At 46.5% G+C, this 20257-nt stretch overlaps 1 protein-coding gene across 1 annotated transcript in view; it reads left to right on the top strand.

Annotated features, from left to right (window-relative positions):
• Positions 1-20257, top strand: part of ADAMTS2 (ADAM metallopeptidase with thrombospondin type 1 motif 2) — a 247759-nt gene that overhangs the window by 208220 nt on the left and 19282 nt on the right. Inside the window, 4 exon segments of the mRNA XM_027096495.1 lie at positions 10958-11103; positions 13998-14173; positions 15325-15458; positions 19858-19981. Coding sequence (XP_026952296.1) covers positions 10958-11103; positions 13998-14173; positions 15325-15458; positions 19858-19981 — 580 coding nt within the window.

Genomic DNA, 20257 nt, shown 5'->3' on the forward strand with positions numbered 1-20257 from the left:
AGAGTGCAGAGGCCCTGTGATGCCCCATGTTTTGCTGCATAGTCGAGAACTGGCAGGCAGGCCTAGCAACAGGGACAGCGCATGGGCTGGGCATGGGAGTTTAAGCCCTGGGTCCTCCCTCCTCATTGTGTGACCTTGAGCCATCCTTTACCCCTCGGGTGAGTCACCTAAGTGTCCAACTCAGTTATCCTCACATCCCAGGCTCCTGGCACATGGTACCAGCTTGGGACATGCTGGCGGGTGGAGAACGGAAACCCAGGATCACAGTGGTTCAGAAATGCTAAATGTGCACTTCCTGAAAAGAACAGTCTGCCTTTCAGGCTTTCAGACCAACCTGGCAGTGTTCCCAGCCCTGCTTAGGTGCACCAGCGCTCTCCGTGGTACTTATCCTGGTACCAGAGGCAGCCCTGGTCAGGATTGTCCATGGGTACGTGTGGGCTCTGAATTCACTCATGACATGTGACTTTGTGCTTTTAAATGTTTAAACCTCTCTATTGGATGAAATATTTGTAGGCATTTAAACATACGTTTATAAAGCCTTTTAATAATATTAAACATGTTTCTTTTATAATAACACTGAGGCATCAGAGTATAAAATTGTTCATTTGGGATAATTGCACTCTTTTAAATGCTCATCATCATCCAGGAGTAAATAAACCAAATATTAGAGGGACAGCTTCTGCATGGTGGAATTAAGGGTGATTTTCCTGTCTTTCTGCTTTGCCTTGTTTTCATATTTTCTACAGTGCATGTGTGTTGCCTCTGTGCGTTTGGTTGGACCCAAGTCTGCGGAGGAGGTGATCCATCACACCATAGGCCTGTGGAGTGTCCTGAGTTGTCCCATGCCCAGCTCCCCATTTACAAACTGGGGACCAACTTGTTCAGTGGGGAAAGGGGGACCACTATGTGGCCTCCGCCATCCCCCCGGCCCTTGGTTCCCATGCCCACCAGTGATTTAGAGGCTGGACCCCGTCACAACCTTCAGAGGTGCCAGGACCCTTCCCATCCTCTTCGTCTTAGTCGATGGGGGCTGCTATAACAAAAAGCCAGAGACTAGGGTGGCTTAAACAACAGACACTTATTCCTTACAGTTCTGGAGGCTGGAAATCCGAGATCAGGGTGTCGGCGTGGTCGGATTCTGGTGAGGGTTGCAGACTGCCATCTTCTCTCCCTGTCCTCACATTTTGGAGAGGGAAATCATCTCTCTCTTGTCTTCTTTTAAAGGCACTAATCTCATTCATGAGGACTCCACCCTAATCACCTCCCAAAGGCGCCACATTCTAATACCATCACTTTGGGTTTAGGCTTCAACATGTGAATTTTGGGGCACACAAATATTCAGTCCACAGCATTCCCCTGCCTGGGCCCTCCTCCTTTCCTTCCAGCCCTCCCCTTGCTCCACCAGCTGAGGGGGACACTAACAAGAATTTCTGTGGGTCTTTCCCTTCCCTGGTTGAGTGAGGGGAGCTCTGAGGTGAGAGATGAGGTAACTGTGGCCCGGGAAGGATGTGAACAGCATCACTGGTGACCTGGAGCCAGGCCTGCCGGACCCCAGGTAGCTCATGACTGTGCTTGTTGGCCATGTGCCCGGGTGCCCAATCTGGTGGTGGTGGAGCTCTTGATCACTTGCCCAGAGCCCAGGAAGGAGAATCCAGGGAATGGCAGCCTCTGCAGAGCCTCCTGTGGGCTCAGACTGGTGCAAAGGCAGGCCTGGTTGGGAGGAGTGAGAGGCCTGTGTAAGGAAGAAGAGGCAAGGTGGGCTCCCAAGCAGAGAGGTGCACAGATCTAGGGAGACAAGAGCCGAGAACCAGGAGGGATACATGGGAGCAACGTGGGCATGGAGACGGGAGCTTGGCTGCCCTGGAAATGGGCTCTGAGACAGAGATCTGATGGCAAGGTGTTTCCTGCGGAGCATGCTCAGTATCAACACCTGCAGAGAGAGAGAGTCATTGAACAGTGGTGTGGTCAACGTAGGTTCAGCCTACCCTGCCCGGCACTCCGGGCTGGCCTTTCAGAGTTGTCCCCCACCTTGACCTCTGGCCGTGGCTGTCCCCAGGAAAAGGGCATGACTCCGGGCTAGGCAGCTGTCTTTGGCTGAGGGCATCTCCTATAAAGGGATTCAACTGTCAGCCATGAGCAACAAGCAGCTCTCCACAGCTGGGGGAGTGAGCGTCTCTGTTCTGCAGGGGGATCCCTGCATTACTGCAGGGGTGGGGAAGGAAATGGAGCTAGGGCTTCTTTCGCAGAGGAGCTCCCAAAGGCAGCGTGGTCTGTTCAGAGAGCAGTCAGTGCTCCCGTGCCTGGTGTGGCAGTGGGAGATGGAGCAGGGTTGGTGTGTAGGAGCCAGGCCACAGGGCTAGTCTAAATCCTGCAGCAGTGGGGAACCCCAGAAGGTTTTGAGAAGGGAGCAGAGATGGGTTTACCATGAAGCTGACGATGTATGAGCTTCAGGGCCCCATACTTGCATAAGCCCCTTCCAGGGCCCTGGGACAGGTCTCACAATGTGTTCACATGGTCATATCTTTTCACTGACCATAATCAATTAGGATCACTCCTCCTTCCCCTCTGATACATTTCTCCTGTTGACATTAGAGGGGCTGTGGGTGTTTTGTGGCTTTGGCTAAGGATAAATTGGATTTGGGGTATATTTATTGGTTTATTTACATGGTTTTTAGTACCTTATGTGTACGGTTAGGTTGTTGTTTCTATACAGGTGTAAGAATAGCTTCTAGAAATACTCTTACTGCCTCTGTGCCAACTCACCCAGGGTTGTTGCAGAATATGTGCTGTGTTTAGCACAGTCTCCTCAATTGATTGGAGAAAAGGGGCCTCACATATACTAGAGGTTGTGATTACTTCTATCTTTGCAATAGTTTGTTTTCTTTTAGGGTTTGTCTTGTAGATGGGACACTAACACAGATCCAACTTGGATACTTCATTGGAAATGCTAAGTTTAATAAGATGGTTCGTTTATTTAAAAACTGTCCAGACCTCCAAACATACACATTACAAAACACAAGGAGCACTAAAAATAATTTTCAAAGTCCAGGAGAGAAACCTGAATGCAGATGGGATGCAAAATGTTTATTCAAAATGTTGATAAAGCTGTTACTAGTTTAACTGCAATTTTGAAAGTTGTTTCAGAATGCTTCAATAAAGTAAGGGAGAAACGACAGACTTCTGATTTAGATATATGTATAAAGATACCTTCTTTTACCATTTTCAAATATATTTATTAAAGAAAATTCAGATAAAAATCAGTAGAAAATAAATAGAAGTTTAAAGTGAGTAAAGAAATCAGTAGCAATAAATCTGACTTCAAAAATTTAATTATAACGAAATAAGTTTTCAGATCAAACTAAAGCATTCATTAGGAGGAAGAGATAAATATCAAAGCGAAATAAGTAACAGGCTCTTGAAGCATTTAACAATGCAGTTAATGAAGAGGAGGGAATCAGATGAACACATTGGAAAAGCATTTAAATTTCTTTCTGATTTTGACATGAAATGTTGACAACATCAAAGGCAATGTAAAGCTCAGAATATTGCCCCTACAATAAGAATGTTGACAGCAACAGTTACTGAGTTGCTAATCCAAAAAGCATTTTAAATCAAGCTCTGACCAAGAAAACCTGAAATACCCTGAAATCCATATCCAGAAGCACACTAGATAGCAAATTTGATCATCTACATGTTCACATAACATCACCAATAACTTCTCTAAATTACTGAAAATTAAAAAATATTTTGCTCAACCTTCTAGAGCACACATACCAACCCCACCTGCCACCTGTTTTATTTTCCCCTAACAGTTTCATCAAGATGTGACTCACATATAAATTCACCCATTTAAAATGTACAGTTCAATGGTTTTCAGTATATTCACAGAGTTGTACAGCCATCACAACAATCAAATTTTGGAACATTTTTGTCACTCCAAAGAGAAGCCCCGTAACCATTAGCAGTCACTCCGATTCATCCCCCCTCCCCCCTAATCCTCGGCAATCACTAATCTACTTTCTGTCTCCTTAGATTTGCCTCTTCTGAACATTTCATACAAATGGAATTGTACAATGTGCATCCTTCTGTGACTGGCTTCATTCAGTTAGCATAATGTTTTCATGGTTCATCCAGGTTGTATTATGTGTCAGTACTTTATTCCTTTTCGTTGCTCTATAATAATTCATAGTATACATATACTGTTTTTTATTTATCCATTTATTAGTTGATGGACATTTGAGCTGCTACCTCTTTTCAGCTATTATGAGAAATGCTGCTATCAACATTTGTGTTCAAGTTATTGCGTGGATGTATCATTTTTCTTGAATATGTGTCTAGGAGTGGAATTGTTGGCTCTTATAGTAACACTATTTTTAACATTTTGAGAAACTGCCAAACTCGTTCCCAAAGCAGCTGTACCTTTTTACATTCCTACTAACAATTTCTCCACGTCCTCACCAAACCTTATTACCTGTGTTTTTATTATAACCATCCCAGTGGATGTGAAGTGTTATCTCATTGTGGTTTTGAGCACCTTTACATGGACTTAATGGCAACTTGTATACATCTTTTTTGGATAAATGTCTATTCATTATCCTTTGCTTATTTTTTAATTGAGGTATCTTTTTATTATCAAGTTATAATCATTCTTTATACATTCTGGGTACAAATCCCTTATCAGACTGCTCAGATATATGGTTTGCAAATATTTTCTCCCATTATGTGGGTTGTCTTTTCACTTTCATGATTGTATCATTTGATGTACAAAAGCTTTTAACTTTGGTGAAGTCCAATTTAGATATTCTTTCTTTTGTCACTCGTGTTTTGGTGTTGTAACTAAGAAACCATTGCCATTAGGTCAAGAAGATGTATTCCTGCTCTTGCATTTGGATCTATGATCCATTTTCAGTTAATATTTGTGTAAGGTGTAAGGAAGGAGTCCAGCGTTATTCTTTTGCATGTGAATATCCAGTTGTCTCAGCACCATTTGTTGAAGAAGCTATTCTTTTTCCATTGAATCACTTGGTACCTTTGTTAAAAATCAGTTGATCATATGTAAAGGTTCTTTTAGGGACTCTGCATTCTGTTCCATGAATAATTTTGTCTGTCCTTACGGCAGGGCCACACTGTCTTGATTATTGTAGTTTTGTGGTAAGCTTTGAAATACAGAAGTCTGAGTCCTTCCACTTTGTTGTTTCTAAAGATTGTTTTGGCTATTTCTGATCCTTTGACATTTGATATGAATTTTAGGAGCTGTTTCTCAATTTCTGCAAAATTCCAGCGTAAATGTTGCACTGAATCTACAGATCAATATGGGGAGTACAGGCAACCCTCGTTTTATTGGACTTTGCTTTATTGTGCTTTGCAGACATTACATTTTTTTTTTTTACAAATTGAAAGTTTGTGGCAGCCCTGCATTATCAGTTGATGGTTACCATTTTTTAGAGATTAAATATTTTAAATTAAGATATGTACATTTTTTAGCGATAAAATATTTTAAATTAAGATATGTACATTGTTGGGCTTCCCTGGTGGCGCAGTGGTTGAGAGTCCGCCTGCCGATGCAGGGGACACAGGTTCGTGCCCCGGTCCGGGAAGATCCCACATGCCGCGGAGCGGCTGGGCCCATGAGCCATGGCCGCTGAGCCTGCGCATCCGGAGCCTGTGCTCCGCAACGGGAGAGGCCACAACAGTGAGAGGCCCGCGTACCACAAAAAAAAAAAAATATATATGTACATTGTTTTTTAAGACATAATGACACACTTAATAGACTACAGTATAGTGTAAACATAACTTTAACATGCACTGGGAAACCAAAAAAATTCATGTGACTCTCCTTATTTTGATATTTGCTTAATTGTGGTGGTCTGGAACCGAACCAGCAGTATCTCTGAGGTATGACTGTGCTGCCATATTAAACTCTGATCCATGAACATGGGATGTCTTTCCATTTACTTAGATTTTCAGTTTCTTTTGACAATGTTTTGTAGTTTTCAGTGTACTAGTTTTGCATTTTTTTCTTCAATTTATTCCTAAGGTTTTTTTCTTTTTCTTTGATGCTATTGTAAATAGAATTGTTTTCTTTTTTTAACTCAAAATACTTCTAATTTCTTAGTTGAATTACAATGTTATGTTACTGCTGTACAGCAAAGTGACTCAGTTATACAAATATATATATATATATATTCTTTTTCATATTCTTTTCCATTATGGTTTATCACAGGATATTGAATATAGCTCCCTGTGCTATACAGTAGGACCTTGTTTATCCATTCTATATATACCAGTTTGCATCTGCTAATCCCAAACTCCCAATCCAACCCTCTCCCACCCCCCTCCCCCTTGGCAACCACCAGTCTGTTCTCTATGTCCCTGATAGAATTGTTTTCTTAATTTCATTTTCAGTTCATTCATTGCTAGTTTATAGAAATACAATAGATTTTTGTATATTGACCTTGAATCCTGCAATCTCACTGAACTTTTAAAATTAACTTTAATAGTTTTTTAGTGGTTTCCATAGGACTTGCTATATAGAAGGTCAATTCATCTGCAAATAGAGATAGTTTTACTTCTTCCTTTCCAATCTGGATGCCCTTTACTTCTTTTTCTTGCCTAATTGTCCTGGCTAGAACGTTCAGTACAATGTTGACTAGAAGTGGTGTGATCAGACACCCTTGTCTTGCTTCTGATTAAGGGGAAAGCATTCATTCTTTTACCATTAAGCATGATGTTAGCTGGGGTATTTCACTGATGTCCTTTATCAGCTTGAGGAACTTCTAGTCCTGTCTTTTGAGTGCTTTTTTCAGGAAAGGATGTTGGATTTTGCCAGTTTTATCTTTTGAGTCTTGAGGTAATCATACAGTTTTTCCTTTATTCTGATGATATGGTTTATTACATTGATTGATTTTCAGATGTTAAACCTTGAATTCCTAGGATAAATTTCACTTGGTAATGGCGTATAATCTTTTACTATGGATTTGATTTGCTAGAATTTTGTTGAAGAATTTTTAAGTCTATTTTCATGAGATATTGTTCTGTAGTTTTTGTCTTTTGACATCTTTGATTTTTGTATTGGGGTAATATTAGCCTCATAGAATGAATTTGGAAAATCTTCTCTTCCGTTTTTTGAAAGAGTTTTTGAAGGATTGGTATTAATTTTTTTAAGTGTTTGGTAGAATTTATCAGTGAAGTCATCTGGCTTTGGCTATTTTTTGTGAGAAGTTTTAAATCACTAATTCAATCTCTTGTTATAGGTCTATTCCAATTTTTAGATCTTATTAAATCAGTTTTGGTAGTCTGTGTCTTTCTAGAAATTTGTCCATTTCCAGAACTCTGTCTTTTCATGTGGATTTGAATTATTCTCTGGTGTCACTTGCTTTCAGCCTAAATAGCTCCCTTTAGTATTTCTTTTTTTACAATTTTATTGGAGTATAGTTGATTTACAGTGTTGTGTTAGTTTCAGGTGTATAGCATAGTGATTCAGTTATACATATACATATATTCATTCTTTCTCAGTTTCTTTTCCCATATAGTTTATCATAGAATATTGAGTAGAGTTCCCTGTGCTATACAGTAGGTCCTTGTTGGTTATCTATTTTATATATAGTAGTGTGTGTATGTTAATCCCAAACTCCTAATTTAGTATTTCTTATATGGCAGGTCTGCTAGCGATGAATTCTCCCAGTTTTTGTTTATCTGGGAATATTTTTATTTCACTTTCATTGTTGAGAGGTAGTTTTGTTGGATATGATTCTTGGTTGACACCACTACCTCTGGCCTCCATTATTTCTGATTAAAGTCAGCTGTTAATCTTATTGGGCTTCCAGTGAGTCCTTTTGCTTCTTTTGACATTTTACCTTTGTCTTTCTATATTTGACTATATTGTGTCTGGGTGTGGATTTCTTTGCATTTAACTTACTTGGTTAAATTTCTTGGATGTGTATGTTAATGTTTTTAATCAAATTTTGGAAGTTTTCAAACATTATTTCTTTGAATATTTTCTACTCCTTTCTCTGTGTCCTCTCCTTCTGGCACTTTTACTGTGCACATTTCAGTGAACTTATGGTCTTCCATGTTTCTCAGAGGCTCTGTTCATTTTTCTTTATTTTTTTCCCCCTCTTCTCTTCAGATTGCATAATTTCTATTGATCTATATTCAAGTTCATGGAGTCTTTTGTCAGCTCAAATCTACTACTGAGCCCTCTAGTGAATTTTTCATTTGTTTTTTTACTTTTAAACTACATAATTTCTTTTTCTTTTTGTTTGTGTTTTTTTAGTTTCTGTCTCTTTCCTGATGCCATTTGGTGAGGCATTGTTCTTTAGACATGGTTTCCTTTTGTTCTTTGAACATATTTATAACAGCTATTTTGAAATTTTTGTCTGCTAATTCTAACATTTGGGACTCCTCAAAGGCAGCTTCTGTTGCCTGCTTACTTTCCTGTGTATAGATTTCACTTTCCTGTTTCTTTTCACGTCTCAGAAATTTTTGTTGAAACTGGACATTTTAGATGATACATTGAAGAAACTCTGGATAGTGATTCCCCTAGACCTTGTTGTGCTGTTGTTTGCTTGTTTACCTGTTTATTTCTTTAGTGACTTGGATGCACTGTTTCAATAAATTTTATTTGCCCTGCAGCATGCAGCTGTTGATATTGCCCCTCAGAGATCACAGCCTTGGGCATATGCATAGTCACCCGGGCCACACAGCTTCCCACCTCCACCCCCAGAACAGTGGGATTAGCCAGGTTCTCTTTGTCTCTTTCTTTGATCTTCCAGCTAAACTTCTGGCTGTTCTGCCTCTATTGTTATCACACCCAATTAGCTTTCACTAGCTGCTAGCTGTTGCTGTATAGTTTTTGATACAGTTGCCCTGGGGTACAACTTGTCTACAGCCTGACCTAATCAGATTCTGGACCCTTCACAGAGGCAGGGTGTTACCAATATTTGAGGCTTGCTCAGACTCCAGGAGGGCTCTTAGCTGTCTTTTCCCTGGTTACACTTCTAGTTGGTTTACCATTTCACTTGTTGCTTACTAGTATTGTGGAGCTACTGGCCTCCTCTTAGTTGCTCACTACCAAGATTTCTATTGTTTTTGACAATGCCCTTAGGCATGAACTTCCTCATGCTCTGTTCCAAATAAAGTTAGTCCTCTTAGGGTGAGCTATGGAGCTCTCAGTTCTGCCTCTCCCTCTGGGAAGACTACTGCACCACTGCGCTGGAGCTAGGAGCAGGGTGGTCCACTTACAGAGTGACACTCCTGGTCTACGAATAGGTCACTGAATAGAGATAGTAGCTTCTAGTCTTCTTGGCTTTTCCCTTTCAGCATGGAACCTCTGCCCTACAAGGAAGCCAGAGAAGGGGCTACTAGAGTACTGTATTCTTGGTTTGCCATACCTGGAGTAGAGCCTCCAGTCTGGGAGTGAGGACTGGGTGGGCAAAGGGAGTTCCCTGACTGGAGCAGATTTTCTGCAACACAGTGTTGGGAGGTATGGGAGATGCCAGTGGCCTGCCTTTCCCAGGGTGAAACTATAGCCCTAGACTGGGAGCTGAGGAGACGAAGACCTCTGTCTTTTAGGCAGTAAAGCCTCCATCACACTGAGATGGGGAAGGAATGGGAGAGGGTTGTGGCTCAAATGTATAGACTTTTACTATTCTTAACCAAGATTTAGTAAATTCTCTCCATTTGTTGTATTGACCTTAGGACAATTTCCAGATACTTTATATTTTTTAATTGAAGTATAGTTGATTGACAATATTGTGTTAGTTTCAGGTTTACAGCAAAATGATTCAGTTATATATATTCTTTTTCAGATTCTTTTCCATTATAGGTTATTAAAAAATATTGAATATAGTTCCCCATGCTATACAGTCAGTAATTGTTGTCCAGATAATTTAAATGGTTTGTTTAGAAAATAATTTTCACCAGTTAAATAGTTGTTTTACTGAGGAGAAGGTTCACCAAGTTTCTTACAGCTCCATTCTAGAAGTTTCCATTTGCTGCCTGCTTTTGTAAACAAAGTTTTACTGGAATGCAGCCATATCCATTCATTTATATGTTGTCTGTAGCCACTTTCATGCTCTAATGGCAGAGTTGAATAGTTGAAATAGTGAGCATGTAGCCTGCAAAGACTAAAACAGTTACTATCTGGCCCTTACAGAAAAAGCTTGCTGAGGAATGACTGCATTATCTTTCTATTCTCCCTATGGAATACAATCCTACAAAATTATTGTCATATGAAGAGGGCATGAAAGAGTATACAGTTAGAACTGCAGGAAATGTTGTGTCCATCAATCAATTTGAAAAAAATCATTGTTCTCTGTTTTTGGTGGTTTGTGGTATTTGTCAGTTTTTAAATTTTTTGTTTTATATTTTCTAATTCTAAATCAATATTCCATTTTATACCAAACTTAGTATTTTTAATTTTGCAATCTTATTCAAATGGGCCCTAAATTGTATAAGCTTCCTCTCTGGACTAGTGATAGATTCAAGTTGTAGACCTGAGTTTCCTCTACTCCAATGTTCTACTTACTATATTCATGAATTTTTACCATGTCAACATATCACCTATCCTTCGTTTCCATATTTCTTTTAAATTGCTTATTTTTACTTAAACAGTAGACCTTACATGTCTCTAGAGTCACTGGCTTGATGTGCCGCTTACATCTTTATGAATGGTGCTGTGTGGGCACACCAGGCCGGGGGTTTCATCCTGCAGACACGGTGTGGGGTGGGCTTTGGCTGCGGGGACAGAGTAGGCTGAACAAGGCACTGAGGATGGTGGGAGACCAGGGTGGTGGTCAGGGGAAGCTGGGTGGGCCAACACCTTACCATGCCTCCCAGCGAAGTTCTGAGCTTCTAGGGGTGAGTAGGGCCTGTTCTCCCTGTGCCTCGAGGGCCAGGCAGTCATCACGGGCACTGCAGCTGAAGGGTGGGGGGCATGTGACCTTCTGTCTTTCAGCACTGCTTTAAAGGACACTGCATCTGGCTGACACCTGACATCCTCAAGCGAGATGGCAACTGGGGCGCCTGGAGTCCCTTCGGCTCCTGCTCACGTACCTGCGGCACAGGTGTGAAGTTCAGGACCCGTCAGTGCGACAACCCACAGTGAGTTGGCCCTGATGTTTCCCAGCCTTCCTCGGTGGCAGCTGCAGTCCCCAAGGGCCCTTGCTAGCCAACCCTATCCTGCAAGACCCCTGCGGATGTCAGTTCTGGAGACGATGTGAGGGCAGGCAGCTCTGGCCCCTTCTCATCTTCCTGGGAGGGACTGAGACTTAGAGAGTGGAGGGCTCATGCCACATAGCCTGCTGGGGCCAGAGCCAGCTCTGGAGACTTGGAAACCTGGTCTTCTGACCTGGTGGCCTAGGGCCATTCCTCCCACTTGGCCTGCATCCTACTCTAGACACCGACCTCCTCTGCTCTTCTTGGTTGAGGGCATCAGGAATAGGAGGCGAGGGCTTCCCTGGTGGCGCAGTGGTTGAGAGTCCGCCTGCCGATGCAGGGGAAGCGGGTTCGTGCCCCAGTCTGGGAGGATCCCACATGCCTCGGAGCGGCTGGGCCCATGAGCCATGGCCGCTGAGCCTGCGTGTCCGGAGCCTGTGCTCCGCGACGGGAGAGGCCACAACAGTGAGCGGCCCGCGTACCACACACACACACACACACACACACACAAAAAGAATAGGAGGCGGAACAGAGATGGGGCAATGGGGTTAAAGAGGAGGGCTCTCTCGGGCCCCAGGATGCCGGGAGCCTGAGCAGGAGAGCAGCTGTTTGCAATCAGGCAAGAGGCAGGGTCAGTGACATGCCACCCATTCCCAGCTGCCCAGGGGAGAAACAGCCTGGAGAGGCTGCCTGAAGGCCCGCTGGATTCCCATCTCCATCCATGCTCCCCATCCTGCCTCCCAGGCAGGCCCCATCCCCTGTGCTATCCTCAGAGCTCCCCTAGGGCTATTACACTTGCCTCAAGATGAGATTGACAAGACAAGAAGTTAGAAGCTCAGAGGCTACAGTGTGCTGGGTGAGGACTTCCAGGTTCTGGTCCAGGGTGCGCAGTCAGAAGAGCAGATCTGGCCTGACAACCCCTCTCTCCCCCCACCAGGCCCTGACTCCTCGTGGTGTCTGATGCTGGGCTCTTGGGGTCCAGGGGACTCACCCCCAGGTCTGGCCCTGGGGGAGATCATGCAGGTTCTCGGTGCTCTATGTTCTGTCCCTCCCCACCTGCACACTCTAGGGATTTTCTTACCCCTCTGGCTGGTTCAGCCTTCTTGGTGGCAGCAAGGGACAGGGGCAGCAGTGACGTGAGCAAAACGGCCAGAACTGCCTGCCATTCCATCTGTTCACAAACACCGTTGGGCCTGGAGAGTAGCTAACCCCTGGTCAGTGCCAGCATTCCGTGCACATCAGTGACCATCAGACAACACAGATGCGCCACACAGAGCTCTGAGCACGGTTCATTTATGCCAGCCTCAATTGCATCTGTGGGGAATACGCACAGCTGCAGCGCCCAGAGCATTTCAGAACCCACAGGCCCCACAGCAATGCCAGTGAGCCCCGTGGGCCTCCCCTTTCACGTGTCCTCCTGAAGATGACAGCTGGGCCTTATGCTGCCCCATCTTTAGTTGCTGCTCCCTGGCTCAGTAGCTTTTCCTGGGACACTGTGGCCAGTGTGAAGACTCCTGAGGTTCCCAGCTGGGCCCCCGCTCACTGGATTGAGTTCCCTCTGTGTTCTTTGCCTCGCCACTCTTTTGATTGCAGAACTGCAAACAGTCTACAGCATGAGCTCAAGCTCTTCAATTTCTCTTCCTCCCTGGCCTCCCCTGAATTCTCCAACTCACATTCTCTTTTGGAATTATCATGGATTTCCATTTGAATCTGTATGGCTCCTGTCTGGGCTGGCCGGGGCTCCAGCGACAGCCCGACCCCTTCCTGCTTTTTCCTGCTGCACGATGCCCCTGGGCTCCCCAACCTACACCCAGGGCTGCACCCCCTCCTGGTGATGCTCTGGTTGGTATTGTCATTGGTCTGTGGTCCCATCAGTGGCCCTGGTGTAAATCTCAAAATCACCCTTTCTTTCATGGTCCCCATCAAACACTGAGGCTTCTTGGTTCTTTCTCCACAAATTTCTCAGATGGTTATTTCCACCGACTTCCCCTGAGAACATGGCACTGTGCAAGGAGCCTCATGGAAGCCAGCCCCTTCCATCATTCACTCTACAGTGCTATATGCTATACATCCATCATCACAGCAGAACATGACTTTTGCCCAAGTCTCAGGGGGGGGCCTTGGGTTCTGCTTGGCTGAAGCTCCCCAGCTCCTCCCAGGGTGCTGGCCTGCCACACCCCATCACCCTGCCTGCCATGGGCACCTGTTGGCCACCAGCTGGTGCCTTTCCTGTGGGGTTAGTGCTTTGTGGACTGCTGGTGTTCTCAACAAAGTAAGGAAATTACAGAAACACGGCCCAAGTTTTCTTGAGGTGGAGGAAAGCTGGAGATGAAGTGTCCACTGTGTACCTGACACTTGTTAAGAACACTTGTAACAAGATTCCACTACTTCAGAATTGCTCTGAGTTCCCAGCGTGTGTGAGGCCCAGGCCCAGGCCCAGATGTAGGGGAGCTCACGCAGCTCCACCACCCTGGGGCTTATGGCCGGAGGCACAGCAGAACCTAAACACCCTGTTACAGCTCACTGTTGGTTCACCGCCACAGCTACAGGAGCTGGGATGGGGGTGGGGGGTGCACAGGGGCTGAGTAGATGCTCCCTTCCCATGGGGCCCCCGAGAGAGGATTACCAGTGCCTTCTACAGTGATGATCCAAGGCCCTGGAGGCTGGGGGATAGCCCAGGTCCTGCGGCTGGGACAGGGCAAGGCCGCGTCCCTTCACTCAGCAGAGCTGCCCCCTGATCCCCAAGGATCATGGATTCCCCCCAGATCCCACAAGTGGCACCCCGTGTGCTGGCCTCTTCCTGGCACCGAGCTGCAAGGCCTTTCTGCTTTCTCCTCCAGCCCAGCCAATGGGGGCCGCACCTGCTCAGGCCTTGCCTACGATTTCCAGCTCTGCAACTCCCAGGACTGCCCTGACGCCCTGGCTGATTTCCGTGAGGAGCAGTGCCGGCAATGGGACCTATACTTCGAGCATGGTGACGCCCAGCACCACTGGCTGCCCCACGAGCACCGGGATGGTGAGCCCTAAGGGGAGTGAGCGTTCAGTGTACAGGCCAGGGCTCACTGGACCACTGATTCTGCATGGGCATGCCAGCAGAGTCCACCCTGGGCAGGGTGGCTGCCGGCTTGGGGCTCACGGCAGGACTACAATCCCAGAAGAGCCAGACAACTGCACCTGGCCAAGGAGGCAGCGAAGAGGGCGGGGCCCAGCTGGCCCCAGGCTCCTGTGCTCGCCACCCAGTGGGCAAGGCTAGCGTTGCACCTTTACCCTGGCTCAGCCGTGAGGCGGAGGGCAGGGGCGGAGCCTGCCAAGGAATCGGGTTACTTCTGACCTCTCATCTTTCAGTGGGAGCTCTCAGTTCCAAGTGACTTGAACTGGTTTAAGCATCAAAAGGCATTTGTTGGCTCCTAGAACTGAAAAGTCTGGTAGTTTCGAGCATGAGAGTGTTTATATTTCATTTGGGTCCCCCTCCCACTAAATGATGGAGAAACACAGTTTCTGTTCCTTCCAGGCATTGGGCAGAGGAGGGGAGTGGGGACTGGGGCATGCTCTGCTGTCTCCATCACCCCATGCGTGTCACACCGGCTGAGCACCTGTTGCAAGCCCCACGTGTGCATTCAAAGAGGCGGTGCCGGAGCAGACAGATCCCCCTCTCAGAGCGAGGCTTTGGTCTGGAGAAAAATCAAATAATGACGTGGTGTCATAGTGACCACGGAGGTAAATGCTGAGAAGGGAAGGTGCCAGAGACCCGAGACTGAATCAGGGGGCATCTCATTTGGGGTTTCAGAGGTTGACTGAAAAGGGTCTCCAGGTAGAGACCTGGCAAACAGCCATTTTCCCTTCCCCTCGATATGGGGGTCTCTGGGCAGGGCCTCGGGAATCTGAGACCTGGCTGCACCAACAACAGCCTGGCTCAGTTGGGAAAAGCTCTTCCTAAGTCCCACACAACAGGGTCACGAAGGGGGTTGCAGTTATCTGCCCCCTTTCGCTTTCTCTCCTGGCCCAGGGCAGGCATGTAGGGGGCTGGGTGAATCATAAGAAGACCCTCCTGGGTGAGAGTTTCTCCTTGCAGGGTGCTTCCCTTTAGCAAACTTGAGAAGGAAACTGCAAACAAAGTGAGCGGTGCAGCTGGCCCTCCTCACCAACACCCCACTGCTTCCCTTCCAGCCAAAGAGAGATGCCACCTCTACTGTGAGTCCAAGGAGACTGGGGAGGTGGTGTCCATGAAGCGCATGGTGCATGATGGGACGCGCTGTTCTTACAAGGACGCCTTCAGCCTCTGCGTGCGCGGGGACTGCAGGGTGAGTGCCACAAGGCCAGTGCGGTGCCACAGGAGCAGGGGCAGCCGCAGCTCACGGCCTCCGCTTTTTGGGGCTTTGGGAGGATTCACTGAGGTTGAGCTTGCAAAGTGTTGCAAACAGCATCTAGATCAGGGCAGGCTCTCAGCAAATGTTGGTTCCCACCCCCTGCTCCCTGCTGCCCCGCTCCATGACAAGCGTTCTCAGACTCGAGTCTGAGGAACCACCTGAGGAGCTTGGGGCTCCACCTCAGAGATTCTGCTTACGTAGGTTGAGGCTGTGGCCCAGAGCATGAGTTTTACCAGTTTTACCAGGTGATCTTGATGCACATGGTCCCTGGGGGACCCCTTGTGAAGCACTGCCATGTCCTTGCACTCCTCTGGGCACTGGACAGCTTACCCTCGATCAGGGTGGCCCACCATGGCTCTCGTTGGTTTGGCTCTTTGTAGAAATGCCCTGCTGTGTTTTCTGTTACTTTATTGCCTTTGGCTTCGATCTTAGGCTGTTACAAGAGACAACTGTGGGGCACACTCGGCATAAAATAGTAACATGAGTGCAGAACTGGCCCGTCCCCTAGAAATACCTGGAAGCCTCTGTGTAGATGAAACTGATTGTAGGTGTCCGAGAGGCTGATTGTCATCTCACCTTCCTGAGAAACGAGCATCCTCAGGATGTCCCTGGCAAAGAGCCTGGCAGAATGCCACAGGGCCCCTGGCGGAGACGGGTGAGGCTTTAAGAGCAGGGAGGTGGGGTGTGGAGTAGCTGGAGGCAAGCTCAGGGATTCTCTCCAACCACGTGATTTCAGTAGGACTGCAGCCAGCAGGGAGGGCAGGCCATACAGTCTGCTCACACTCCAAACACTCGGCCAAATACTTAAGGACAGCAGTGTCTCCCCTGTACCTGAGGGGTTCTAATTGATGGAGGTGACCAAATGATGACACAGAGAAGTCAGTGCCATTGAAAGAAGAACTGATTACTTACATCTCCTGAGGGAAGGGTATGGCATGCTGTGCAGGGCCACATGGAGAAGCACCAGATTCAGCTGCGAGGCAGAGGGAGCAGGAGAAAGTCTGGGCCAAAGCTTTTATTGGGGTTTCCATGGGAAAGGCAAGGCAAGCAGATTAAACAGCTTGGGATTGGCCAGTTTGAATAATTCTGGCAGGAGTGGTCTCTAGATTCCTGGTATCTGACCCTGGGATGATTTAGGGCAGAGACATATTGGCTTAGTGTGTGAGAGTTTGATAAAGGGAGGAATCAGTTGGTTTGTGTATGAAAGGTGTGCTTCCATTGCTGTCCCTAAGAACTGGCTAGCTCTTCTTGACTAGCAAGATTTTTAAGATGTCAAAACATCATAACACACAGAAAATATTAAAAACTCTGATTAAGAGAGGCCGTGGCGTGGGAAACATCTAGTAGTGGAAGTAGCTTTAGATGGCAGCTGTGCGTATGGTACAAACATAACAGGGAAGTAGGAACACTAATTCACCCTCTTGGTTAGTGGGCGTGTCTAGAGCTTCACTCCTGACATTGACAACTGGAGAAGAATAGGGTATTTCATTAATTAATGGTGACTTTGAACAGATAACAGTAGAATGATAGAGTTTTGCATAATTAGAAAATGTTTACATTTATATATGGTCACATTGCAAAAGTTAGAAAACAAAGGAGACAGAAAGAACGAAAACACACAAAGGAAATGGGAGTGATAAGATGAAATGTAGGAGTCCTCACAATACATGTGAATGTGAAACTCTTAAAAGAATCTAATATCCAAGTGGATGCTGTCAATGAGAGAACATCAAAACACAATGACTCAGGAAGCTTCAAAGAGAAATGATAGCAAAAGACATGGCAGGAGAATAAAGACACACACACATACACACACACACACCACACACACACACAGAGCAGGGAATCAAGAATTAAATGAGGCCATAAAGATTCTGATTCCAATCCCAGTTTGGGGTATTTTCCCCTACCTGTCCAACAAGCAATTCTCTGACACCAGCTGGATGTTGTGGGCTGAAAAAAATTGCATAATGTGAGAGATGTTAGTTAAGTTTTATTTGGGGCAAAATGAGGACTATAGCTCTGAGGAGCTGCTCCAAAGAGGTAAGCGGAGGTCAGTATTATATGTGGTTTTAGTGAAAGCGGGTGCGTGCGGTCAAGCACACATCGTGGCGGAGGCTTGCTGCTGGTCACCAGGAGCAGATGTCACCATTAATGATTTTGGTGCTTTCTTAGATAGAAGATGCAAGAATTTATGGGTTCATAAAATCTTCTCCTGAAAATATCTAACTCTCTGAAGGCCTGTTCTGCCAGTTTTTCCCAGAGCACAAGAGTGCCTCATTCCTGATCTCCACCCTGAACTTTCTGGTGCGTTGAAGGTCAGCGACTGCAGTGGCTAGTGACCTAATCCTTGTAGAAGCAGAAGGCAAGTGCCAATTTTTAGTTGGCAGTGTCCTAAAATTTAACTCAGTTCTGACACTACCTACCCAGAGATAGCATCAGATCCCACAAGTTAAGGCCTCCGTCCTATAAGACGGCCCCCTGCCTTCAGATGCCAATCACAAGTCCAGGTTGTCACCTGTGCTTCTGATTAACAGGCTGTAGACTGGAGGTTCCAACAACCCCTTCCTTGGGTTCAATTAATTTGCTAGAGTGACTCTTAGAACTCAAAAAACAGTGACTAGATTACCAGTTTATTATAGAGGGATATAGCTCAGGAACAGGCAGATGGAAGATGCTTAGGGTAAGGTATGTAGGAAGGAATGGAGCTTCCAGGCCCTTCCAGAGCATGCTGCTGTCCCCAAATCTCTATGTGTTCACCAACCCAGAAGCTCTCCAAACCCCACCCTTTTGGGTTGTTATGGAGACTTCATTACAGGCATGACTGACTAAATAATGGGTCACTGACCACCTACTCAACCCCCCCCCCATAAAGACAGCTTTATGGCTCTCACCACAGAAAATTCCAAGGGTTTTAGGAGGTCTAGCCAGAAACTGGATGAAGACCAAATATATATATATATATATATATATATATATATATATATATATATATATATATATATCTCATAAATCACAATATCACAACTGCCCTGGCTGGACAGGAGGTTCTCCCCTCCCTCCCTTCCTCTCCCTCCTCCCCTCTTTCTCTTCCCTCCTCCTCAGCATCAGCTTCATCCTTCAGGCAACGTGTGACTGTTTACAAGGACCATATCCTCTCATCTGGGCAACAGCCCTGGCAGGCCTTGCTGCTCTGACTCCATGTCACAAATGTGGAAACAAACTCGAAGTTTCTCTGAGACTGCATTGCCAGGAAGTGGCTCTGTAGCCCCTTCATAGTCTAGAGACCCTGCCCTCAAAGGTTTTTGTAAGACAAAAGTCAGAAATCAAAGAGCAAGACTAACAGAATATTGTGAAGCAATAAAAAAAATTTTTAAAGTGTGTATTTTAAAAAAGCAAAAATAAAATACGAAAAAGATGTATCAAAAAAAATAAATAAACCAAAGAGCAAAGGGAAAGGAAGCAGTCTCACAAGAGGCGGTGATAGGCGGATCCTGAGGGGTGAATTGGCTCTGGGCTTCCTGGCAGCCAGGGCAAAGAGGGAAACCTGTGGTGCTGTGGTGCACTCAGATCAGACAGCGAGCAGACCAGCTAGGAGAGGTTGTCTTCCCTGCTGAGTGTGGTCATGGATATGAAAGTGGCCTCAGGCAGTGTGTTCAGACCCAGGGTCTGCTCCCCGCAGAGCTCTGGGGCCCTGGGAATGGTGTGCTATCGGCAGGGCTATAGAGAGTAACAGAACCGGAATTTGTTACTGCCTCTGCCAGGTGGCCCTGGGCAAGGAACGTCCCTGCTCTGTGTGGAACAATTTTCAATACTAGAGTGGACAGTGTTGAGAGGATTGGTTGAGAGAATGAAGGCAAAAGTGTTCCTACCAACTCCTGTCACCTCCTTCCCAGACACCCCGAGACAGACTGAAGAGGACATTGTTCCTGGGGGCAGTGTGAGGGAGGGACATCTTGGCCTAAGCTTTGGGTGCGAGCCATGGAGGGACCGCCTCTGGGGCTGCGCTGCGTGGACAGCCGGGAGAAGGGGCAGAGGCCATGTCTGATATGTCCATTAGGACACCAGCGTGCTGTGGCAGGGCAGCTTCAGGACCAGGCCCTGTTTAGGCTATACAGAACCCTCCACAGGTCACACTGTCCAGACAAGTGGATGAGTGAGGGGGAAAGGCTGGTCCTTGGGTGGGCACACAGGGTCTGTCTTGCTCCAAAGCCCCCTCTCCTTCCCCTGCATCAGGAACTGCTAAGAAGGGGTGCCCTGACCTGGGCTGTGGAGGGAACAGGTAGGGAGAGGGAGTCTCGAGTGTACACTGCACCTCCCCACCCCTCTGCAGAAGGTGGGCTGCGACGGGGTGATCGGCTCCAGCAAGCAGGAGGACAAGTGTGGTGTGTGTGGAGGGGACAATTCCCACTGCAAGGTGGTCAAGGGCACATTCACACGCTCGCCCAAGAAGCTCGGTGAGTGCGCCCCTCCCTCCCCCTGCCCAGGGCACCCAGGCCTGAATGTCTACAGCACCTGGCCGGGTGGCTCTGACCGGGTTCTCAGATGTTTGCGGGAGAGGGGGTGTAAGTCTGGGAGGGTGAGGTGGAGAGAGAATCAGGTCGGGGCAGCTGCGCCAGGCCCCAGGGTGGGCAGGGACAGGGGTAATGCCAGGGTATATGTGCACAGGGTGGGTCTTAGAAGTCTTTACTTGAGGGCACCCTCCCCAGCCCTCCAAGGCTTTCCGGTCGCCA

Source organism: Aethalodelphis obliquidens, unplaced genomic scaffold, assembly GCF_003676395.1.
Source record: "Aethalodelphis obliquidens isolate GAN/ISIS:26980383/991018 unplaced genomic scaffold, ASM367639v1 scaffold102, whole genome shotgun sequence".
NCBI classification, from domain to species: Eukaryota; Metazoa; Chordata; class Mammalia; order Artiodactyla; family Delphinidae; genus Aethalodelphis; species Aethalodelphis obliquidens.